Here is a 26,198-nt window from a genome sequence, read left to right on the forward strand (position 1 = left end):
TATTAGTTACTTTTGTTTACATTGACCTATAATTATAGAAGTTCATTGAAAACTGCAGAACGATCAGATATTTTTCAATTAAAACTTAACGTATCAATTCGTCATAAATAAAATGTCGGCTTCTAATTATTTGTAATGATATTGCGTTTAAAAAAACACCATATAAAAATGATTTTTTTTTAAATTCTTTTCTTTCAATATTTCAGGTGAATAATTGTTATTTGCGTTATAAGTCCGGGAAGTTCTTTAGTACGGTACGAGGTAGATGTTTAAGGACGAGGCGACGAAGAAGCCGAGTCAAGAATATCTATGAAATGTAATTTCTGAATTGTTCAAAAAACGTGAAAAAAAGTACCGTAGCGGTTCATTTTTTCACGCTTCACGTTAAAAAAACTGTAGACATGTGTCATTTTTTAACGCAATTACAAAATTTTTTTTATGAAAATAATGAGCTGTGTACGCTTTCTTTCTCGTGTCAATTCGTTTCTCCGATAAACTGTCCCACTTTTCTTTCTTGATATTCGTTCAAGAAAATCCGTTTTGTATCTAATAGTACTAAAGGATTTTAGTATTATTATTAGTGATGGAGAGTAATAGTGAGGAAAATTTAAACTGCACACCAAAAGATATTGTTGAATCGGCAATTGCAGCGACTATGAATCTTCTCCCTGAGAAATCCAGGGAATAGTATTTGAAGGAATATAATTCTTTTATGGAGTGGCGTACTAAAAAAGGCATAAACAGCTTCAAAGAATGAGTGTTCCTAGCTTACATTGAAACTAAATCCAAAATGTGGAAGTCTTCAACACTTTGGTCGACTTATTCAAAACTGAAAGGCACCCTAATGGTAAATAACGACGTAGACATCATTAAGTACTCTAAACTCATTGCATATTTGAAAAATAAATCAGTTGGCTATAGATCCAAAAAATCTAAAACATTTGCGCGTGAAGAAATTAATAAGTTTCTGTTGCAAGCTCTAGACGATCATTACCTCATGCGTAAGGTATGACATCAAAAAATTTTAATGTAAGCTTAGATATTGTTTGTAACATCTTTTTGGTTGTTTTAATATTCTGAACCGCAGGATAAAATGAAGTGTAACGATATTAATAATAGCGGAAATGTTTAATTACCACAGTACCTTATACAAAAACTCATGTTCAGCTCCTATTAGTCGTTCCCGGTGGTAATATAATTCAACTAAAGAATTACGGTGGGTGGAAATCCAACTCAGTTGCGGAGGGTTACTTAGACGATTCAATAAAAAACAAAATAGATTCCGCGGTGGAAATTTTAACGGGAACAACTAGTTCGACTTCAAGCAACATTGTAAATGTTCACAATCCTACCAACAATCGAATAAGTACTAATATAACTATAGACGATGTAACTTCTTCTTCACTTCAAATTAATAATGCTTACAGTTGTACTTTTAATATAACTATTACAAAATAAAAATTGATAAAAGTTATGTCGAATTTTTTTTGAGTATACGGACGCAAAAAAAGTTTTGTAGGAAACTCGTGAGTAAAGTAACTTTTTTCAATCATAGGAATTGCCGTACGTCAAACCGTCCTACTTGTGTCAAAAAGTATTACTTTACTCACTTGTTGCGTAAATAACTATTAAAGTTCGTACTTTATGCACGGTAGTAGAAAAAAGATTGTGAAGGGAATGAGAATTGTATTGAAGAAATGCTTGTAAGAATTTGAACCATATGTTTATACCATCGTATTTTGTCGTATTATTTTTTAAACACCATTAGAAAAAACGCATATGCTAGACATGTTTATTATTGTTTTAGATATAGTGTTTGGTTAATTTTAGCGATTATTATTTGTTTGCTTGATAAACACTCGACAGATCTTGGTATTTAATCCCCATTTATTGACTTAGTAATTTCAACTGCATCTGTTTCGAACATTTCTTATATTCCCCATTTAATGATCATGATGACACTGTCTATTAAAAATATTTTAATAATAAAAACACGTTTTTGCTATTTTAAGTTTATTCACAACCTCCTATAAATGTTAATAAATGCATAAAGAAAATTTTTAGGTTAGTTTCTCAAATATAAATCAAGAAGAATATCAAAAAAACGTGATTAATATAAAAAATACTTGACATCAATTAATGAGTGGTAGACAAATAAATTAATAATAAAATCGTTGGTCGACCTGTTCGGATAATGAAAAACTGGAATTTGATGTTTTTTAATTAACAGATTTCGCTGTCAATTTTATTTTTTCATCAAATTTGTTTTCGTGGAAAAGTAGCACTCTCAAATTATTGTCACAGTGGCAAAAGAAATACCACAGAGAAGATGCAAATTTGACTCCAAATACATTTCAAAAGTTTGTACTAATTTTGCACTCTAAATAATTAGATTAATTTCGATTTTAATAGATCGAAAAAATTTAATAGTATTTATGAATAGCGTTGATTGTCAAAAACGGATCATATAATATTTTTGTCTTATTTCGACCAATGTGTTCCATAAATTTTTGTGCGATTTCTGCACAGAGTTGTGGAAAATTTCAAAGGTTCTGTATGGCTCAATAGCTTTTTGTAAGGTATGCGCTTGCTATCTTCTACTGTTCAAATTTCAAGTAAATCGTCTTGATGGAAATCTGAAGGAAAAAGAGTTGCTCACTGGACTATAGTTCTTTTCTGATATCCTGATTTCACATTCCATCTTTGAGAGTCACTTCCTTAATTATTCTTAGCTGTTTCATTTCAGTCGTTCTCATCATTCTTTTTGTTGTTACGGTTTTTTTTTTCTATTGCATTAATGTTACGTAGATTCTCATTTTGTTTTGTGTAGTTGAGTTTCGTTGTTTACTATATTATGTTATTATTTACAGCTAATTTACATCTAATCGGATCATTGGCTATTACCATTGAGTCTTCTTAGTGTAAAAACTCATTCATCTTGATCCTATCTATGATACTTTCTATGATAATATTGAATGGTATATGACTAAAATATCTTTCTGTCTAGTTCTGATTATAACGCCGGTGTTCAGCTCTTTACCTTTACCATTTATATAATTTAAATTTCTTATTTCTTAGACCTTTTATATGTGTTTATTCTTCTAAATGTTCTTGATTTTAGGTTTATTCAGTTTCAAAATTAGTCCTTTTTTAATAATTTTTTAAAAGAAAGATAAAAATTAAGTTAAAATAAAAGAAGTAATATTATATATCAAGTGCCTTGTACTATGACGCGATCTACATAGGGCAGACATTTCAGTATTTAGAAAATAGACTAAAAGATCATCAATACGATAAGAAAAATAAAACTGCATTAACGAACTATGAAATATCAAAAAAATAAATAAATTCAATTATAATAAAGATTCAGAAATTTTAGGAACGGAATCTAATACACGAAAAAGAGAATTTTTAGAAATGGTTCACCTTCATAAGAACGAAAAAGGTATAAATGAGAAAAAAGATAATAAAGCTACACTCAATTTATTTGATTACTATTACATATTTGAGATGTAAGAAATAAAGAAAAATTCATTTTAAAACACATTTCTGTTTTGATTTTATTCTTATTTTGATATTCATGATGTAGGTGATCTATTGATTCATATAAATATACAAATTGTCATTGTCAATATCATATTTTGAAAAAGACTAAAATAAGTCGAAATTTTTATCTTTATTTCAAATAATTATTAAAAAAGGACAGAAGAGACCTAAAATCTTGTTTTTAGTTCTCTTCTGTTTCAAAATTAGTTTTTTTCGATAATTTTTGAAAAATAGATAAAATTGACGTTTCGACTTTTCTCTAAGTCTTCATTAAAATATGATATTGAAACTGAAAATTTGCTTATTTATATTGATCTATAGATCACCTCCATCATGAATATCAAAATAAGGATAAAATCAACTTAGAACTTGTTGATTTTATCCTTATTTTGATATTCATGATGAAGGTGATAAATAAGCAAATTGCCAGTGTCAATATCATATTTTGATAAAGACTTAAAGAAAAGCCGAAACGTTAAAATTTATCTTTCTTTCAAAAATTATCAAAAAAAAATAAATTTTAAAACAGAAAAGACAGACCTAAAATCAAGAACATTCAGATGCATTAATATATCAAAATGTCTAAGAAATTTATTATAGTCTTCAGTAATAGGTAGTGTCATACTATAGATTTTTCTATCTCTCTATTTCGAAAATCAGAGCACTGAATCATAATATCCCTAATTCTCAAAGCTTTTATACATTTTCGTTTCACCTCTAATGGAACTTTCGTGTTAAATTAGGTTCCAGTATTTATCCTGTAGAGTTGTTTTTTGCGGTGATTGATCTCATTGTCCAGGATTTTGTTACCGTATATTCGAAATGCACAATTTAAACATCAAACTTTCGATATGAAAAAATATCAAAATGTTTCATTACCGTATTTCGTGTTAAATTTTTTTTTTGTTGTTGCAGGATTTCGGTCATTTGGGCCAGCGAAAGAAAGTCATGAAATCAAGAGAGGAATTATTATCGTAAACGAAGTTTAGCGGATAATTAAATGTTGTCACAGTTAACAAAAATGACATAAATTTGAATTTTCGATTATACTAGGAAATCGCTTCCTAAATATATTAATAAAATATCAAGACTAAATAAACAAGAATATAATTGGTTTAAATTGAAGATGGCCAGTTTTTCCATTGTCATAGTGTTTCTAGTCCTAGTCATTTTTAGTGTTAATGCCAATGTTTATCTTCATCGCAGGCAACGAAAATCACAGGTGAGTCAACAGTTTTTATTGGACTAGTTTACAGTGGCGGCGCTTGTACAACAGAATGTAAATAACGTCAATAATGTCAATTTAGCAAAGGATTCTGTTTATAAATGAAAAACTTACCCGGAAAATTTTTTGCTCCAGTAGAAATATACTGAAATCAATTAATTCGAAGTCATCTGATTGAAGACAAGCAATCAGTACAACTGAAGTATTACTAAAAACAGATCCCATCACCATCATTTTATCACGTTGCTTTGGATACATTTATTTCGATTTTGACGTTTCAAATATTTAATATTTCAAAATGTCACGATTTGGTTGTAATACTGACGAGAATATTAATGAAATTATAGAATCAACATACCAAAAAATACCGTTTACAGTAAAAAATTTGTATGGAAAGCACTTATTGCCTTTTGCAATGATAGAATATCAATTAGATGGAAATCGGACGGCGGAAGAATTGGCGTTGATTTCAAAGGATTTGGTTTAAAGAAACTACAGTCAAAACTATGTGGAACCAAACAAGTTATTACAAGAAAAATATTATAGACAAATGAATGTTATTATTGACCCAAACAAAGTTTGACAGCATTAAATTCCGTAGAAATAACTAAAATCATAGATTTATGGTATGAAAATACCCCTGAAGGGCTGCAACGGAAATTCCATTATATAACCGCGGTAGAATTATCTTAGCGAGATGGGGAAGCTGCTGCTTACTTGACTGACTTTTTTGGATTGATTTAACCACTATGGTTCTGTAATAAATCGAATTGAAAATAACCAGCGCTGGATTAAGAAGTAGTGGAGCTAAAATCTATCCGGGGCTCACCGAAGAAAATCAAAATCAGCTCGAACTTAAATGTAATATATTAGTTTTAAATAAAAATAAGTTAAAATCTTATCTCATAAACTATATAAAGTTACTATTTAAAAAACGTTTTTCCCGTTTTAGTGTGGCAAAATTTTCAATTATCAAAAATTCATATTCTGCAAGTTCTCGTTTTCAATTCACAGTCTTGATAATAAATCCTATATTGGTTTTAAAATGAATGATCAAGTTAGTCATTCTGCGGGGCACCTACCTGCTCGGGACCTAGTGCTTCAGCCCCCCATAGACCAGTCCTAAATCCGATGCTGAATATAACCTTGTATTCAGTAAGACTTGCCAAGGTTGGTTGAAGAATTTTTACTGAATTTCTAATACAAAACAACGATAGCAAATATTAAAATCTACAGATTATTCTTAAGAATAAATCGTCACTGAAAATCCGAAAATAATCACTGGTATTAGAAAATGCGGAAGAAATACGATTCAAAAGTGGACAAAATTATCTGCCGAAGCGATTGACTTGAATACCAAGGAAAAAAATTACTAATCACTCCAACAGATCGATCGTGGTTAGTCGATTGGCCAAAAGTGGTGTACAAGAGCAAAAGCTTATAAACATTACGGGTCACAACAATGTCAACTTAATAAAACCGTACTAGAATATTGACGAAGAACATCATCAAATTCTTAACAGCAAGCGTATTGGAAATACATCTTCATCAGTTTTAGAAACTAAAACGTTCGGATCTTCACTTAAATTTTCTAATTATTCTTTCGTTAATTGCACCTTTAAATAGATTATCTTTGCTCTGTATTTTCTCTATTATTAGCAAAAAAATTTCTATGTGAATAACCCTCGAACATTGATAAATGCTCAAAAATTTTATTACAACTTTTTTAAGATATTGCTTATAGACAACGAACATTCGCCTTCGACGTCGATCTATTTCCAAACAAGCTTTCGAAATCTGTTATAAAGTGTTTTCGAACAATTATCAATGTCCTTACTACTGATAATGAGTACATGGTTTTCTCAAAAAAATATTCAAAACTTTTGTCATTTTTCATGATAAATACAGAAATACCTAATTCATTATTGTTTCTTAACTGATTTTCATCTAATGTACATCTAACAAAAGTTTTTATTCAGTTTCACTCCCTAACGACAGATTTTGTTCATTATGATCTGGTCGTTTTTAAATAATAAACACGTCAAATGAAAAGAAGGAAAAATTAAATGTCTTCATATATTGCATGCTAAAATCCGTCTTTTTGTAAAAATTCCCATTTCGACACCGATAACTGTATTTGCAAGCTACAAGTGCACTGATTCAATGTGCACACGAATCATTGTGAGAGAAGGCATTAAATTTGGGAATGTACGTGCACATGTGCACTTATTGAGTTAATTATAACTGTTAGAGCAAAGGGAACAGCGTTCGCAATAATCACCTATTTTATCAATATTTCTTAAATTCGCAAATTTTATTATTGTTGTTACTTTTTTCAAGGTATTTACGCCGATAACAACGAGATCTAGCCCAAAACCTAATATCATCTTAATTCTAACCGACGATCAAGACGTGGAATTAGGTTCGATGAATTACATGCCAAAAACTTTGAAATCAATCCGTGACCACGGGGCTGAATTCCGTCACGCATACGTTACAACCCCTATGTGTTGTCCGTCTCGGTCGTCATTACTTACAGGAATGTATGTTCACAACCATTTTGTTTATACGAACAATGATAATTGTTCGAGTACACAATGGCAGGCCACACACGAGACCAGAACATTTGCAACGTACCTATCAAATGCTGGCTATCGAACCGGTAAGTCAAATTAACACGTTGTTATTATCTTATTTCTCGATTTATGTATGTATATAGCGGATACGAAAAGTATCGTAATATGTTGATACAAAGGGAAATCGAAAAGTTATATCGCTTTAATATATTAAATTCAAACGAATAAATTTATAATCTTCGTTGTTCTTCTTCATTGTCAACATCATTTTGTTATCTAGTACGCAAATTTTCAAGACCAGACGGATAAAAACCAATTAGTTTTTGAATAAAATATCTCGAGATGCCATTTAGGATATAATTTTTTGCTACCAAGAAAATGTTGTAGCGAACAGAATAAATGGAAATTCTAGGATTCTATATCAGTGAAAATAGTGGGTGAGGTAGCACTTTCCATTATAATTTAATAATTTCTTCGATATTGCATTATAGTGTCGCAGAATAACACATTTTCCGTTGACAATCGCTGTTCATCTATCAAGATTTGACCACAACACAAAATGTTTTTCTCCGCCACGACAATTGAAAAAACTCCTTGCGCATGCCTTACGACGGATCTTACGAGGTGAAAAAAATTTCAGCGATCGACCGATTGAAACCGGCTTACACTTTGAACGAGACATCGCCAGACGACATCAACCTACAAAATCAACGGATAACTGCAGCAGCTCAAAATCGGAAGCAACAGCAAGAACTTCGGCAGAGTGACGAGTTCGATTCGTACAATGTTATCAAGCCGGTTTTTCCTGAACACATACATTCATTTATACGTATACCCATAGACAAACACTTTCGATAAATACTGGAAGCTACCATCTATACCCATCAAAAAACTGTTCTTTATGGTAATGGTTTGTTGCTCTGCTTATTTTTCCAATCTGCTGCAAATGTTCTCGGATGGTCGACCAAGGTTGGTTAAGGGTGTATAAGAGTTCCTTGATTGACTGACATGGATTTGCTTCCACTTCTGCCCTTATCATGTTGTTGACTAATACTGCTGGTATTCCGATAGAAATCCATGAGATCTTCTGGTAAAAGTCTGATATTTAATTATTTGAACAAGTCACAATAACCTCAAAACTCCTTTGATACGACTTCGAGTACACAATGAGCTGATAATTGACAATCAAATATCGACATGCGCAGAAACTACATTATTATCAAGTTCCCCTAATATCATTAGGATTAGAAACAAATTCGGTTCCAGTTTAGGCAAAAGATATCGATATCTTTTCTATCACGTTTTTTCTTTTTGTTGAACGATGTATATTTGCTATAAAAAAGTTTCGTTTAGATATAAAAAATTTAATAATGGTTTTGTGGTAACGTGATAAACTTTATTGTATTGGATAAACACTGAGTATACAAAATAACCAGTTTCCGCAATATCAACATTTCAACTGTATCATTATCTATTTTAAGAATAACGGAAAATCAACCACTATTAATTAAAACAAATTTTAATAAAAATAAATAGTTTAAAAGCGAAATTTGTATTGAAATGTTGCCGTTTGATTGAATAAAAAACTAATATACACCGATATGACAGAAAACATGTATAGAGATGGGATATTCTACTTGTAAATAACTGTTTTTGACAAAACTAGGGGGTGTGGCTTCCCAGTCATTGTTTAAACTATATTTTCAAAATACAAAGTCGATAATTTCAGTTTTTGTGATTTTAGGTTATTTCGGAAAGTACCTTAACAAGTATAATGGTTCCTATATTCCACCTGGATGGCGAGAATGGGGCGGACTAATAATGAATTCCAAATATTACAATTACTCAATCAATATGAATGGAAAGAAAATAAAACACGGTTTTGACTATCACAAGGTATTATTATTAAATTTATATAAGTATAAAAAATTAGAAACAAATATTTTTCAGGATTATTACTCAGATTTAATATTGAATGATTCAATATCATTCTTAAGGCATTCGAAAAAGCAGTACCAATACAAACCGGTGATGTTAATGATGTCCTTTCCAGCTCCTCACGGTCCTGAAGACTCGGCTCCGCAGTTTTCCGACCTATTTTTCAACGTAACAACACATCAGTACGTAGAAACACTTATAATATTTATTATAATTATTATACGAAAATGTAGATGCATTTTATACGTCTCAAAAACATTTTGCAGATAATTATTTAAATATACAAATGACCAAATTAATTTTTATTGGTAATTGACCTTACTTTGATCTTTAGTAATAAAAAAAATCAAAATGCATGAACTTGCAAAACCAATATATGATGAACCATTCATTTAATAATAAAATATTTTATATAAATATGTACTGTACAAGGCGTGTTTTTAAAATAAGTATATATATGCAGACCATTTAGGTCCATAGCCTTGGTAATTTCTCTCCATTTCTTTCGGTCCCCTGCTTTTTCTCTCCAGCTCTGGATGTTTTTCTCTCTAAGGTCTTCTTCCACTATATCCCTCCACCGTTTTTTTGGTCTACCTGTACTCCTTAAAGCCGGCTAGTAATCAAGATAAACACGTGATCATTGTGCTATCAAGCTTAAGCGGTTTATTATTTAGACTCGAGTTATCTCAGTACTGAAGCCGAGCAAGACATGGACGTTAATGTTAAAGATAGAGGTGACGAGGTCCGAACTGCTGATAGAGAAAGAACGAATATCGGTATACCACTTTCTATTCTATTCTGATTGAATCACGATGTGTGATAGACAGTGATAAACCAATGCTATCTCTACCTCTTTCAGTATTACAATTTGACTTACATGCCGCTCTCTCTATCTTGGTTCTATCTTTAGTATTGAGAGACTTTCTGAAAGTATCTGAATCCAATCCATCGTCATAGGTCATTTCAAGATCATAGTTCAGTATACATTTAGAAGCTTACGTATCCATCTAAATGGAAGCCAAACTTGACAGATGCGTTGTGTTTCCGGCGCGGAAAGGTCAGGACTACGCGGTGCCATTGTATATTATTTCCTCCGAAAGACGTCGAAGACACGGCTGTGAGACAGTCTGGTTATCCTTCATTAGATTATTTTAGAATTACATTAAAGAATTCAGATTCTAGGAACTTGTCTTTTGGTGTTTTTAATGCTGCTTTGTCTGTCATCTATGTTCTTAAACACGACGTAACCATAACGCGAGATATAGTTTGGTTTTGAAAGAAATAAGTGTTAAAAATAATACTTTTCTGGTTTGTATTTAATAATATAGGTATTAGTTTTTTTACTTTCTGGCCTACTGTTAAGATATATGAAAATAAAAAAAGAAGAAGTCAGTTAGTGAGAATCATAGAGAATTATCGAGAATGATTCATCATTAAGGTTAAGATGATATATTAATATGATTTGTATTGTACATGGAGTTGACAAATAAAGGTGTATAAGAAGGAAGACTATAAGTTAATTATTTAAAAAAAACAACAATAAGACCCAATGATGCCGCCAGAGTGTGAATTGCATTAACCGGTGCGTTTATCTAGACGTAATTATATCTATAGGGTCTGTTATGGTTTGATTTCAATCCACATGGAACACACCCTTTTAGAAAAAACAGAATTTAGCGATAAAACTCAGGATCACTTTCCAAAACGCAACCAAGGCGTATTATGGTCTTGTAAATTCAATTCCTAGAACAGCCAAATCTTATATTGATGTAGACCAGGATATTTTTTCAGAATGTTCCACACTTTTGTTTACGGAGGGATATTCTTTTCATTACGCTCATTCCTTCGACATTTTTGTATTATTGTACCATTTAGAGAATATGTGGTATGAAATATTTCTAGTTTGATAGATGGTCGATTGCGTGCGACATGAAAATCACCAATCGCTACTAGTTTTCAATTCAATTTACTAGTGTTGCTCAAGCATCAATGATGACCTACCAATCTCATTGTAAATTTTATCGGCTTTAAAAAAACATGTTTTGATAGTTTTATTGTTTTGAATTCAAACGCAGTTTTTGCTTTAAGAATTTTGCTGTATTCACTATTTGCCAGTGTACATTAGATGAAGCTGGTTTTTGTAATTGCACAAACTTTCCTAGTCAGATGAATTGATTAAGAAACCTTTCCTTTCATATCTATTACTGACAATCCAAAAAAAAATAATGAAACAATTTATTCAAAATAATGTCTAATGTGACACCAAACCCATTATAGTTCACATTTTTGGTTAAATGAGCTATCTGATTAAGTAATATGTTTTAAAATAAATTTCGGAATATTTTGTTAGTACTCCAAGCTATGACCACGCACCAAATCCCGACAAACAATGGATACTACAAGTTACCAACAACATGTCACCGATACAAAGAGATTTTACTGATCTTCTGATGACGAAACGTTTACAGACCTTGCAATCTGTTGATGCTGCTGTTCAAAAAGTTGTAGAAGAGCTAGAAGAATTAGGAGAGTTGGACAATACTTATATTATTTATACATCCGATCACGGATACCATCTAGGTCAATTTGGATTGGTGAAAGTAAGTAATTCTGCTAATTTTCAAATATTTCCCCCCCAATCATCCTTGATGTTTAAATATTTTCCTTGCGATTTGATTATGTGTACGTATATTTTTAGGGTAAAAGTTTTCCTTTTGAATTTGATGTCCGTGTACCGTTTCTTGTTAGAGGTCCAGGAGTGGAACCTGGTACAGTAGTGAACGATATAGTTCTTAATATCGATTTAGCGCCTACATTCTTGGATATGGCTGGAGTAGAACCTCCACCGCATATGGACGGAAAATCTGTATTACCATTATTTCAAACTGCCAAAAGAAAAAAGATGAAATGGCCTGATACGTTTTTAATAGAGAGGTAAATTAAAACAGGAATTAAATATACTCGGTAAAAGTTATTTTTAACTGTTTGGTTTACATTGTCAGTTCTGGTAGAAGGGAAATGCCGCATCCAGAAAAAAACAAGCAAAAATACTTAACCACCGCTTCTCCAATCAATCTGTCTACAGACGATCCAACATCGACTAGCTATAATCTCTTTAATTCTTCTGAGCAAGAAATGTTCACTGCTCAATATGTTGAAGCAACAGATACACCTAAAATTTTCGAATCTTCCGAAGATCAATCCGAAATTAATTCAGAAGATGAAGAGGACGCTGATGAAGACGACGAGGGAATTGAAGAAGTTACAGAAGAAGAAGGGGATCTAGAAGAGCAGACTAATTTTGATAATGTCGGATTAGCTCTAGACTTTATAAACGAAGGTAATAAAATTTTATTTTATGTCTAATACCATATGTTCAAATATATGGAATTTTATAGGTGATATGCAGTTGGATAATCGGCTCCCACCAGTGCCTCTTTCGTCTAAACTCGAAAGATTAGCCGTGGAATGCTTACGACCAGAAATGCGGTTACCGTGCCAAAAAGGACAAAAGTGGTTTTGTGAAAACGATGCTGGTAGATGGAGGAAAAGGAAATGCAAATCGACCAATCAAATTATAACGAGAAATGTAAATACTCCAATAACGAACAAGACGTTTAGAAAATGCGCATGTTTTACTCCTAATGGTCTGGTGTATAAAAAATTACCAGTAAGTAAACTTGATTATACATTTTGTCCAAAATCATCGAGGGTTTCATCATTAATATAGTTTTTATGTATTTTCTCTTTGTATGTGGTTCTGTTTTAAGATTCTTTTTTACCTGCTTGAACAATTTTTATCATTATTGCAAGATTACTTAAAGATGTTTCATGGCATCGATGGCTTTTTATTCTGTTTCATGAATAATATGGTACATACTTGGTATGTACTATTTTTTAAATTTTTCTACGTTTTTGATTTTACATACAAAATGATTTTGATAACGTGTAGTAGTTACTGTAATTTATTCAGTTGAGTGATTACTTAGTATATGACAAAGACTCGTATTTTGATGATTACAATACATTTTGTTTGTGTTTGTATTATTGTTTTAAGATTACGTACATTTTTTTCTACAAAGAAAAATAGAAAAGTACATGAGATATATTACAATTAAAAACAATATTTTCTTTAAATTCGAATGAATATAACTATAATTTAAAAAAAAAACAATAATTTTTACTAAACCAGATCACCTTTTTTAGTTGCAGAATATATCAAGAGAAAAGTATTGGAAATCTGATGTTAACAGTAGAACAAAAAGAGACTCGGCATTGGAAGAAATATTTTTTGAGGATTATGATGACGAAAGTAACGAATCCCACATTTTGTCGAAAAGGGAGAGAATGCTGAACCTGGCACATGTAGAGAACGCTATGGTAGATGTTGAAGACCGTATACATGGTTTGAAAGTAAGCAAAAAAAAATAAAAATAGTAATTAAACTATATTACTTTAAATATATATAAATTTTAAAATTAATGTACATCTGTGTAAAATCAGAATGAAAAATTCGTTACATTAGTTACTACACATCCCTTTGAGAAGCTGAACTTTAATATGACTTTATCAAACTTTCACTGTAATTTTCCTTTCCCATTTGTTACTGAACCCACATATTCAAGTTTTCAAATTGTTTATATATATATATTTACTTAGTTCCTCTAATTACAATTATTTCGGTTTTCTCAAATATTGAAACTCATTTTAAATGTTTGTTGTTTTTAAAGTTTGCAACTACTTCAAGTCTAATTTAAACTTCTTTTTGAATATTTTACTTAAAAATAGTTGGCTCGGAACTTCACCCTGTCTTACTATATTCCAACTTATACATGTTGCCAATTTAATGACTCATGTCTACTTCTCTACCATCTTATCATAGAAGCTGAGGTATAGTAACAATTCAATATTTTTTCAGATGGAAAACAATACCATTATCAGTGATCCATCTTTAAAAGTCAACCTCAACACCAACTCCATAGGCCCGGCATGTTTTATACAGAAAGGAAAAATTAATTGTTCAACCGTTATTTATAAGGATAAAAAAACGTGGCGTCGATCTCGACATCGCGTTGAAAACGAAATTCAAGAATTAAAATACAAGCTAGAAGCTTTGAAAGAAATCAGACGCCATTTGAAAAATACTAGACCCCCAGATCAGATACATAATAAACCAAATAATTCGGAACTTAACAATTTCAACGATTTGACTTTCCAAAGAAATAATTTGAATATAGAAATATCTAATAATCCCGGTTTGTACAGACCAATGACAATCGGTAATAAAATTAACAATAAGAAGCGCAGGAGAAAACCTGTAAATGTGTCATCAGAGAAAATTACAACCGAAGTTAGCTCTACGAATAATGTTAATTATATGACTACAGATCCAGAAAATATTTCTTCCACTACAGAAAGTGCTACATTTTCATCCAAATTAGTAACGAACCATCATCGACACGGTCATAAAATTTACAATTTTACACAAAAAATGTCAACAACTACATCAACGCCTTTAGTTGTTTCTTCTACCAGGACGAGAAAAGTACAAAGTCAAAAGGTTGGTGGATGTCATATCACATTATTTATAAAGATAATATGTTGATATAATCCTATATTTCTAAAAAAATTACATTGATTAAAAGGATTTTTGTATATTAGTTTAACTTATTAAGTGATTTATAAGTAATCTGATTATTGTCTTTCGCCGTTTCCCCAATTCTGAACAAAACCTCATTTCAATTTGACATTTCAAACATACTAGCTAATAGAAAAATTACGTTTACTAATGCTCAAGGATAAATATGTTTTTTTAAAATTATCTTTGATATTTTTTTTACTTTCAGCCGCATAGAACAGATGATTTGATCCCCCTTCCAAGAAGAAGAGTGAAACCCGATCTTTGCCATTGTGATACCTATGTATCTAATGAAGATCAGGAAAAAGAAAACAAAAGACGTATCAGGGAAGAACGACTTAAAAAGAAGCTTCGAAAACAAAGAAAAAAAGAACAATTGGAAAAAGAATGTGGTCTTGAGAAGATGAACTGTTTTCATCACGACAATGACCATTGGAAAACAGCTCCTTTATGGAATAAGGGACCTTTTTGTTTTTGTATGAATTCAAATAACAATACCTACACTTGTATTAGGACTATCAATTCAACGCACAATTATTTGTATTGTGAATTTACAACTGGGTTTGTAACGTACTACAATTTGAGAATAGGTTAGTGATGTTTATATTAAGTAAAGGTTCGATATTAATAAGTGCCAAACCTAAAACAAAAAATTAAAATCCATATTAGGTTTAACGAAAAGCTATTCTTGGAACAATTCTACAAAAATTACGAAAAAAATAGTTATAAAAACCATTCTATAGAATTCAAATGATATTTATTTGAAAACTTTATACCGAGGTTCAAAAAAACTGAAATCTCATTCTCTACTTTGAATTTCGATGTTTTTTCTAAATTATATCTCTGTAATTGAGAGCAAACTTCACGGGGAAACTCCAAAACCCATAAAACTAACGTTCTTTACAGAACCCATAATAAAAACATAAACAATTATGAAACTATAATTTCTTTAATAAATTGTAAAATATGGCTTCGTATTATTATGACTCAAAATTTACATAGTTACATTATTACTACTTTTATGTCTTGAAACTTTTTATAACAGAATATTTTCTTTACTTGTGAAAGTTTTCTACTCAGAAGAACCATTAATTCCATGCAATATTGATTGGAAGTATGGTTTGTACTTATCTGATACCTATTTGACAAATGTCACGACAACTTTATATTTATTACTACTAATTTTCTTCATTGTCATTCAAATTACAGGGACAATTGGCGAGTCTGTTTCGTCGTGGTGGTTGAAATCATACACATTTGAAATTTTATTCGGTATTGGTTTAGTAAAACAGCGCTCTCATACTTTATCTCAGCAATTGAAGCCAGACAATTTTTGATATCAACAAAATAGTGATTTTCTAGTTTTTATTAGAGAAAAAAACAACCAAACAACCAAAGTCGATGCTGTTTTATATAGTGTAATTCTGAGTTATATATAAAATGAAATATTCTGCCAATCTGCTTCAGTAGAAGTTGCAATAAATAATAATAAACTTGACTATTAAGTGAATTTCCCCACCAATCTTTGAGCACCCCACTTTTCTATAATTTTATTAACACCAAAATTGATTGTATCAAAAAAACCAGTTGACTCCACAAATATGAGAATTTTTGAACAATTTATCCGATTAAAAATATTTGTGACATAACATGTTACATGAAATTCAAATTTTGGATTAAACTGGTCAACATTTTTCCATTTACACTTTTTCCTTTACTGAATGATTCAATTTCGAGATTAATAGTTTATTTCAATTACATTTATTTTTTTTTAGATCCATTTGAATTACAAAACAGAGCAGATTCTCTTAAACCGGAAGAGCTTTCGTATCTTCACGACACTTTAACACATTTGATGGCTTGCAAAGGAAAAACTTGTACAATTTCACACTCTAATAATTCACATCTGAAAAATAGACCAAGAGCTAATAGCTTACCAATGCATTCTAATTTGCAGCAACATTTCAAAAAGAAAAAATTCCCAGAAGGTGAGTCATAAAAATAGATTTTCTTGAAACAAAGATAACATGAAATTAGTTCAAATAATTGAAGACCTCCCTGTAATAACTGTATAGCCAACATAACAACCTTTTTTTGAGGACACGTTTTATTTGTTAGGCACAATTTTGAAAGTTCGTAAATTATTATTTATTAAAATTTAGTATCAAACAAAGACAACACACTTCAGAAATATAGTGTTTTATTACTTAAAAATAAAAACTTGTATAGTCAAGTCATTATAGGGAGTTGACCTCGGAAAATCGACATACCCAGTACATTACCGCATAAAAACTTGTATTTTGGCATCGTAAAACTATTCTCAAAATTCACATATTATTGGATGGTCTAAGGTCTTTATCAAAATATGTATGAAGACTAAAAGAAGTTGAAACCTCAAATTTTCATTCCTCTTTACATATTATATAGAAAATAATTTTAAATCAAAAGAGACCCAGAACATGAACATTTAGAAGCATAAACATATCAGAAGGTCTAAGAAATTAAAGAAATAATTTATATTTATTATTAACATTCCATTTTTTTTCAATTTTTTAGATCATGGCAACGAAGCAACAAGAGGTATTTTGCAACTAGTGAGGTCTGATATAAAAAGAAGGGACAGAATAAATAACTCTACCTCTACTCGAGGTATTCCAAACAGGAAAAGAAGGAAGACATGAACAAATCTACAAATACTTTGACAGTATAAATGTCAAATATTTCAACTATGTGCAAGTTTTTCTGTAGTATTTTTTTTTTCATATAAGTGATACTAGATAGCTCCAAAAACCAAACTAGCAATAAATTTGATGCTTTTAAAGTATTTATTAATTTATTTTCAAAACATTCTTAATGAATATTTGTGCATTTATCTTCGAATTGGTGTTTTAGTAGAAAAAACGAGAAGCTAGGAAATATTTTGGAGCATGATATATTTCATTTTAAAATACCAAATATTATTTATAGTTTTCGGAATTTGTAAAAAAAATCTTTAACATGAACTGATCAAATTTGTAAATTGTATTTATTTCATACCTACTATCATGGACAACAGTTCAATAATCATTTGTACACCTACAAATAGCTATGAAACAATTTTGGATTCAGATGTAGATTTAATACATAAACGATCCGAAGTCCTTATTGTACCTACTTTTGGAAACGTAATCAGTACTTGCCCTTCCTTTAATGGTGATGTCCATTGATCTTATCATACACATACCTTAGAGGAGCATATTTTTTTAACCTCATTTATTATACAATCTGTCCTTACGAAGGACAATAAATATTTAGAATGTCTGTTAAAAGAAACATGAAAGTTTTGATCAACACTAAAACTAATTGTATACACTATAATTATTCAATCTATTTAAGTCTGTTTCTCATCTAAGAATTCTCTTCTATTCGTTGGTTGACAAGTACATTAAGATGCATTTTGACACGCTCACTATACTTCTGAACCTACTTCTTTACTGGTGGAATACTTAGATCATGCGCCATTACGTCATTTAGAACATACCACATAACTCAATAAACCGTGTAACTGACACACAGATGGCTCTGCCATTGTCAAATACATATGACGTTTATGAAGTACCAACCATAGATGAACCCATGTATGTAATACTACTAAATGGACTGTTGGTATGGAAAAAAACGTCATTACGTTACGGTGCCGACAATATTCATTTTCTCTCTCAGTCATTTTACTTTAAAAAAAAAGAAATTTAGTTGTTACTTGTTTTACCTTCTGATAGTCCTAATGGAAGGTCCAGACTTCATCCACAACTTGAGAAGTTGAGAGCTAAGGCACATTGCTTCTTGATGAAAATAATTCTGTACAAGCTCAGCATTGAAAAGAACCATTTGTTATTGGTTTTCTTAATTTAAACGTGGTCGTACAAACACCTATGATGCTGAACGTTTTGGTCGTTCAATTGAGATGGCTACTCCAGAAAACAAAAAAACTCCAAATTGGTTAAATCTAATCATAAATTGAAATTGAGTGAGACAGCTGAGGTCGTAAAGATATCAGAAGACAGTGTGTTTACAATTATGCATGAACGTTTGATTTCTTTCAAAATGGATGCCGTGTTTACTCACAGTCGATCAAAAAAAAAACGTGTTGATGATTCAGTGCAGTGTTTGGCCATGTTTACACGTAATAAATCAGATTTCTGCTTCGATATGTGACAATGGATGAAACATGGATCCATCACTTCACTTCAGAATCAAAATCATCATCTGAGTGATCTGCGGCCGGTGAACCACGTTCAAAGGCATATTTTTCATCAAAAAAAAAAAAGAAAAACAATCAATAGCGAATACTACATAGAGTTGTAGGATTGTTTGAATGCAAAAATCAAGGAAAAAAGAATGTCGAAGAAAAAACCACCAAGACAATGCACGATGGCAACGATTGTTAAATTGAACGAATTACACTTCAAAGTGCTTCTTCATTCACCTTATAGTCCAGATTTGGTCCCCAGTGACTACTGGCTACTCGATGATCTCAAAAAATGTTCGCCTGTAAGAAATACAACTCAAATGAAGAAGCAATTGCTGAAAATTAAGTCTATTTTGATGCAAAAGACAAATCCTATCCCTCTACAAGCACGGTATCGAGAAATTGGAGAAGCGTTGGAATGGAAATTACATTGATGAATATAATCGATTTTTGGCAAAAAATGTGTTTTTCTTCGTTAGTCACACAACTTATTGAGTGATGTGTTACAAATGGCACGTTCCCTATCATTCGAAATATTTCCAAAATGGCTAGATGCTAGAAGTTCCCCATAACTTGATACCTCATGTACAGATAGGTTTAAGCATAACTTGTATGATAACATTAATAATTCAATATATGATCTAGATATAAGCCAAGGTATTCAACTGTATTTGTGTGATTTAATTGTATTTTTATTGTTAAATTTTACAGTACAATTTTCTATCCCATTTGTGAAGATTATATAAACTGTTTTAATCTCATATTTTTTGACAATTTTTAATTCTGTCTGGTGCAGTGCATTCATCAATTGTGTTCAATTAAAAAGTGTTCTTCAAATAAGACTTCAGTACTTAACATGTCATGTGGCAGATTTTTCTCTAATTTAGACAATAGCCCAAGATGCCAAATCTTATCAAAGGCTTGTGATATATCTAAAAATATTACGGAACAGTTTTTTTTCCTCGAGATTTCTGCTTATATTATTTACTACCCTGTGAATCAGGTTTAGTTTACCTGGTTTGGAAATTTACCATTCTTTAGATAGTATCCAGTTATAATTATTGCATTGAATATTCGTGTTACAGCTCTATTGACTCTCAATGACAATTTTTGTTGCACTATGTTCGTTATCAGGTCGAATCTTGGTACTTTGTCAGAAGTGATTTCGTTTTTTAATTCTTTTTATCAGTAGGTAAACTCATTTGACATGGAGTATTCAGTCTATTATCTATTTCTTGAGATGCTTCATTAGGGAAATATTTAAATATAATATCACAATCTATATGCCAAAGATAATAAAAAAATTGGAACCGTTTGTCAACATACTTTTGTGACAAGTGACAAACATACCGTTTGTCACTTTGAAACATACTTCTTTAGTTACATTGGATAGCTAGGAAGTAGCTATTTAAATATCAATCCAAGAAAGTTGTTTAGCCAATGTCTCCACACATGTCAATGAAATGGTAGGTATATTGGACAATAATATTAATTGAGATTTTACCGAGGTTCTAAAAAAAGACATTTAACATGGAACTTTTAATTTTTTCTATAAAAACGTCCTTGTTTTTTCAACAACAGTTAACAAAATATCAAATACATCTGAACGCAGGAAAATAGTAAAATTTCCTCTAAGTGGCATTCAAAATATCACAATTCATATTTTTTCGCATTAATTAAAAAATAAATATAAAAATTATGTTCGAGAGCAGTCAAAATAGTGTAGAATAAATGCAGCTCGTATTTTAATAAATAATAAAACCGATGAAAGCAGTTTATATTTCAGCAAAATAGGAATAAGAAATATTCCTATATATTCCTCATGAAACTTTCGATTGTACTAACAGGTCGGTGTGACAATATCAAGATGTTATAAGAAACGAAAATAGTTAAGTACAGTCGAGTACTTAAATTTTTTTGATAGAGAAATATGACACTTATTTCCTATGAAAAATAATTTTGAATATGCATAAAATTAACTGTAAAAAAAGATTGACTTTATAATTAATTAAACAGTTCACCAAAATCAAATAATTCATCCATGCTGAACCATTTCCTTACTTAAATTTCGATTCCTTGACTAGGTCCAAAGTAAACGATAAAAGAATCAAGAGTACCGTTTGACTTTAACCTAACGTTGTTTACTATTAAAATCTACGATTTAGTACACCTATCTTTCATTTGGTTTGGTATTTGTTGGAATGGTATCTTCCTCTTTGGCGGTTACTTTATTGATATCTACTTTTATTGAATCGTCTTTAGTTGTACTTTCTATTTTAACTTTAATGGGATTTGGATCTACTGTTGCAGTATCTTCAATAGCTTTGAGACCAGCTGGGATGTAAGAATCCTCCTTTTCAGAATGGTATATACTTTTTGATTCCCTCCTCTCTTGCTCCGATTGCCATTCAACCTAAATAATTGAAAAACAGTATTGTTTTACATAAAAAAGAAAATGTATTAGTACAAACAAATAATGTTACCTTTTGTCGGTGCTGTCTGGCATGATCCTTGACTTTATCAATGACCATTTTTTCTGTTAGTACTCCGTCTTCTGATGAATACGCTGCTGCCTGCCAAGCTACACCAAGTTTAGCTATCTCCCTACCTGACATACCTTCTGTCATTCGAGCCATTTTACTACATAAAGCACTGTAGTCGAAGTTATCTACTTTCAAGCGTCTGTAAGAAATTGAATAAAATTTTATATGAAATGCAGTAACATCTTAATGGCAACTATACGATAGCAAACTATAATATTAAAAAGTATAAATAATGAATTTCTTGGACAAAAAGTTATCTAAAAGAACACACATTATGAAAGAATAATGACAGGATATCTAAAGAGAAGAAGACTTTTGTCAACCATACTGTAAATTCAAAAGTTGTCCCAACGTTACACAAATAAAGTTTGAAGGAGACAGTTATTGAAATTCTAGCAGGATACAAAAAGTAATTTGAGTTCATAATTGTCTCTAAAGCTATCAATAAACAGAAATATGAAATTGATTTTTGTTGCTGGTTCTGTAGTCAATTGCATGAGCATCAAATTCCAGATGATCACCAAACTAATTAAAAACATTTGACAAATTAAATTTTGTTACATTTTGCTTTAAAACCATTACTGAGTTTTTATTTTTAGCTGGCTCTGTGAACAATTTAATAATCAAATCAAAATGATATCAAAGGCATTTTTGAAACTGTACAGAACAAAATTCGAGTAGGTGTAGACTCAAAATAGTTACCTAATTCCTTCAGTAGCTGGTTCCAAAACAAATTTCTGGAAATATAATCTAATGAGACGTTCTCTTTCCTCCAAACCGGGTAAATCAAACTCGACCATTTCATCTAAACGATCGTTAACAGCCCAATCGAACTGTTCGGGCGTATTTGAAGCTAAAACTAACATGAATTTTCCACTCTGTTCTCCTGTACGGTATAAGAATGCATTAAGTGTAGCTCTAAGATCTTCTGAAATATTTTCGGAAGAACGTTTACGTAAAAACGCGTCAGCTTCATCGACAAAAAGTATAAGACCTAAAAATTTGGAAGCATATATTTATAGATACAATTACATTGTTGGTATGATCTTCCAACCTTTTCTGGTGCTATTTGCCCAGTCGAATACTTTGTGAATGGCTGTAACTCCATCTCTTCCCATTGGAGCGATATCTCCACCTGTTAATATAGCATAATCCATTCCAGAGTGTTTGGCAAGTTTCTGAAATAAGTTGATTTCAACAATAACAAATTATAACTTACTCTGATCAGAAAACATCAAATAAAACAGTATTTGTTGCTTTTAAGTCAAATTTTGCACAGTTTAATTCAAATAAGAATAAACTTGTCTAAGTCTTGTAAAACAGATGATAATTCAAAATATGCTCTTAATATACAACATTTAATGGATTATATATATTGAAAGAGGTGCAAAATTATTATTGAGTTATAATACTTTCAGCTTTATAGATGAGAATGATAAATTTTTGCACACAATTTACTGAATACAGCAGGTTATATTTATTACCTTTGCAAACATAGTTTTTCCTGTCCCAGGTGGTCCATGCATCAAAATATTTCTGTAAAGTCCTTTATTTTGTTTAGTGTTCTTTGTAGCTATAGCTACATCTCGCAATCTACCTTCCAATTTTGGTGCCAGAACTATACCAGATAAAGCATCTTCCCCTGTATTTTTCCAACTCTTCAAAGTCTTAATGGGATGTTTTAGACCTTCCAATACAGAAAATCTTGAAGTCTCTCTTACCAATGAAGGCTTGCCTTAAAAATACATAAAATTATAGTTTTCAACTTGGTGGTATTACACTGTAAAAATATATTACCTAATCTAGATTCTATGTATCTAGCAGTAATACTTGTAGCTCCTTTGGCAGAGTAGATACCTAGGGCAACTAGAGATAAGCCTCCAGCAGCTGTAAGGACTTTGTTCCAATCTGTAAGAAGGGTTTGTGCTCCTGTTCCTATAACTGAACCAGCAGTCCTAAGAAAAGTATTAGTTTAATCCATGTGAATTGTATGAGAAGGTTCAAAATATGTTTTGGGTCATATAAATAAAATATTTAATTCTAATTCTATTTAAACACTAAATATTATAAAAAATCATCATTATCGGTATCTGAGAAATGCAGATTTTACATAGATACTTAAGTAAAAATTATTTTTCCAAAATATCTTTACAGGATTTTTAAAAACAACTAATTCTTTCACCTGCTGCCACTACTCCAGGTAAACAATTTGATCTGATAAATGACACATCTTTTTCATTTGCAACAAAGATTTTTTTGGCAGTGTCTATACAGTTAAGTACTATGACATAAATCACAACATTTACTTTTTCTTGGACGATACAGACATATCTGTAAACTTGTAAGTTTCCTTTTCCACCCAAAAAAGATACTAACACAAAATCACTTTGCTTAATATCTTCCTTATTCACAATTTTAACTTCTGGAACATACTCATCAGTAATATAGGAATCATCATGTGTTTTAGTCTATTTTGTGACATAATATATTCTTTATTGTATCTATAGTCAACCACTAATACAAAATCAAAAATATGTGTACCCTAAGTCAACACACCCCTTATTTTAAAAAAAAAGTTAGTTTGATTTCTAGTCTCATGGTTAGATCGTTATAACCCTAAAGTCACAGAAAACTAAAAATATCAAGTATATACTCTTAATTTCAAATTCAAAAGTCTGTATTTAACAGTATTTATACAGTAACAAAATCTTATCAGAATTCACAGAAATATCACAATTTACCTGACATCGACCAAATATGTCTTGTTTACTTCAATTCTGTAAGTACCCAAGAGGTTATTAACAACCCACCCTCAAAATCATAAATTAACAATCACAAAATTTTTTTGAAACATTTTTATAGTTCTGGGCATTAATGGGTTAATAAAGAAAAGGATAATATAAGAGAGTTCAAGTGATAAGATTTAAGACAAATAACAAAGACAAGAATCAAGAAAAATAAAAAGGAAATATTTGAATTAGTAATAGAAAGAATTACAACAAAACTGATGGAATCAGAAGAGGTAGACTAAGAAAAAGTGAATAGACCAAATAAGGAAGATTGAGGAGAAGAAAGCATAAACTATAGAGGGCAAGAAAAAATATGGGGAACAGTAAAAGTATTTACAACAAGAAGAACCTCACAATATGACACCTAAAAATTGTTTAACTAATTTCATAATTAATTCCTTTCCAATTAATTAATTGAATAATTTAGTAATAATCTACTTCAAATTTTTCAAAATTATATACATACTATTTATAATTAAGTATTCTGTAACATTCTACCACCTATATCTATATTAAAATTAGAAAGTCAGTCATTCAACATAGTAAATAAGTGAAGGGAATCATATTTCTAATTTACCCATAAGCAGTTAGATGGAGACAATGATATTTTTCTTAATTTTGAGGATCAAACTAGGCTTTAGGTATACACTGTCTGGTTCTAGTGCTCTTAACTTATTAACTATAATTAGACTTACTTTATACTCTCCAAAACAGTGATTCGATTTTGTTCAGCTTTAAGTCTGATTTGTTCTAGAGTTAAATCTCTATTTTCTCTATCAATCTTTGCTTTGGCTTTCAATTCTGCTTCAACTTTCTTCATCTCGTTTTTGTGTCTTAGCTCCATCTCGTGTTCAATCGTAGCTTTCCTCATTGCTTCTTGTTTTGCTACAGATTCTTCTTGCCTTCTTAGGTTTTCATCATTCATTCTCTGCTGCTGCAATAACTGATCATCATACCTAGAACAATGAATGAAATACAAAACAAATTTTATGAAAGCTAATATTTTTGTCCCTACCTCTTTCTTGCCAATTGATCTTGATATTGGGCTCTAGTTTGATGTTGTCTCGTTTCTTCTTGTAAGAGTTTTCTTTTTTCTTCAGCTTCAGCTCTCTTACTTTCAATTTGCATTTGAGCAATATGTGCTTCATATTCCTTAATTTTGGCTTGCTGTTCTACCTGACGAGTGGTTTCTTGCAATTTAGATAATTCTAAAGCTTCTTTTGCATGTTCTAAAATTATTATTACGAAAATTCCACGTATTCAAATCTAGTCAGATGTTTTAGAATTAGTACTAATTTTGAAAATTTCTTTCTATGTTTCATTCAGTAAAAAGCTTTATGGTAAATAACAATCATTACATAACCTTGATACGGAATGATTTCTTACTTGATTTCTCCAGTTCCTTTGCCGCCTGAGCAGCTCGTTCTAATGCAGTAGAATCGAACCTGTAGGCCTCCATCGCTCTTCGTTCAGCCTTAGTCAAATTTGGAGGTTCCTTGTCATCTCCACCGGAACCGCCAGCTCCAGAAGGGGCTCCCAAGCCTAATTGAGATAAATCAGGAGTTTGATCTTTACTTTTACCGTAACCAAATATCCACGACATTTTCAAGTAATTTTGAGAAAATTAAGATTCAAATTAAGTAAAAATTACAACACAAATAAAAGGTTATGTTTCAAAGACATGTGTCCCTTCTTCTTCTTGTAGATAATTTAGA

The 26,198-nt window shown here is 30.9% G+C and overlaps 2 protein-coding genes across 3 annotated transcripts in view; one reads left to right on the top strand and one right to left on the bottom strand.

Moving 5' to 3' along the window:
* LOC130443821 (extracellular sulfatase SULF-1 homolog) overlaps positions 1-17,942 on the top strand; it is a 72,323-nt gene extending 54,381 nt beyond the window's left edge. For both annotated transcript variants that reach the window (XM_056778683.1, XM_056778691.1), the window contains exons 2-14: positions 4,462-4,768; positions 7,112-7,433; positions 9,092-9,243; positions 9,298-9,467; positions 11,636-11,885; positions 11,984-12,219; positions 12,288-12,625; positions 12,684-12,955; positions 13,492-13,698; positions 14,204-14,845; positions 15,132-15,513; positions 16,699-16,911; positions 17,480-17,942. In XM_056778683.1, coding sequence (XP_056634661.1) covers positions 4,673-4,768; positions 7,112-7,433; positions 9,092-9,243; positions 9,298-9,467; positions 11,636-11,885; positions 11,984-12,219; positions 12,288-12,625; positions 12,684-12,955; positions 13,492-13,698; positions 14,204-14,845; positions 15,132-15,513; positions 16,699-16,911; positions 17,480-17,604 — 3,405 coding nt within the window. In that variant the 5' untranslated portion in view covers positions 4,462-4,672 and the 3' untranslated portion in view covers positions 17,605-17,942. The remainder of the gene's footprint in view (positions 1-4,461; positions 4,769-7,111; positions 7,434-9,091; positions 9,244-9,297; positions 9,468-11,635; positions 11,886-11,983; positions 12,220-12,287; positions 12,626-12,683; positions 12,956-13,491; positions 13,699-14,203; positions 14,846-15,131; positions 15,514-16,698; positions 16,912-17,479) is intronic.
* A 1,879-nt stretch (positions 17,943-19,821) lies between these two features.
* On the bottom strand, positions 19,822-26,184 carry LOC130443835 (ATPase family AAA domain-containing protein 3A homolog). Its single transcript, XM_056778701.1, has 9 exons — positions 25,870-26,184; positions 25,499-25,712; positions 25,179-25,439; positions 23,492-23,649; positions 23,179-23,429; positions 22,749-22,872; positions 22,397-22,688; positions 21,635-21,833; positions 19,822-21,564 (listed from the first exon to the last, which is right to left on the bottom strand). Exons 1-9 carry the CDS (start codon positions 26,084-26,086, stop codon positions 21,322-21,324), a joined length of 1,959 nt encoding a protein of 652 aa, XP_056634679.1. The 5' UTR covers positions 26,087-26,184; the 3' UTR covers positions 19,822-21,321.
* Between the last annotated feature and the right edge of the window lie 14 nt (positions 26,185-26,198).

The sequence above is a fragment of the Diorhabda sublineata genome, chromosome 1, assembly GCF_026230105.1.
Source record: "Diorhabda sublineata isolate icDioSubl1.1 chromosome 1, icDioSubl1.1, whole genome shotgun sequence".
NCBI classification, from domain to species: domain Eukaryota; kingdom Metazoa; phylum Arthropoda; class Insecta; order Coleoptera; family Chrysomelidae; genus Diorhabda; species Diorhabda sublineata.

Coding starts and splice junctions, on each gene's coding strand:
- LOC130443835 (XM_056778701.1), bottom strand. CDS start 26,086: ATGTCGTGGATATTTGGTTACGGTAAAAGTAAAGATCAAACTCCTGAT. Junction 23,650..25,178: donor ACTGTTTTGGAGAGTATAAA/GTAAGTCTAATT, acceptor TACTTTTCTTAG/GACTGCTGGTTCAGTTATAG. Junction 22,689..22,748: donor GGCAAATAGCACCAGAAAAG/GTTGGAAGATCA, acceptor CCAAATTTTTAG/GTCTTATACTTTTTGTCGAT.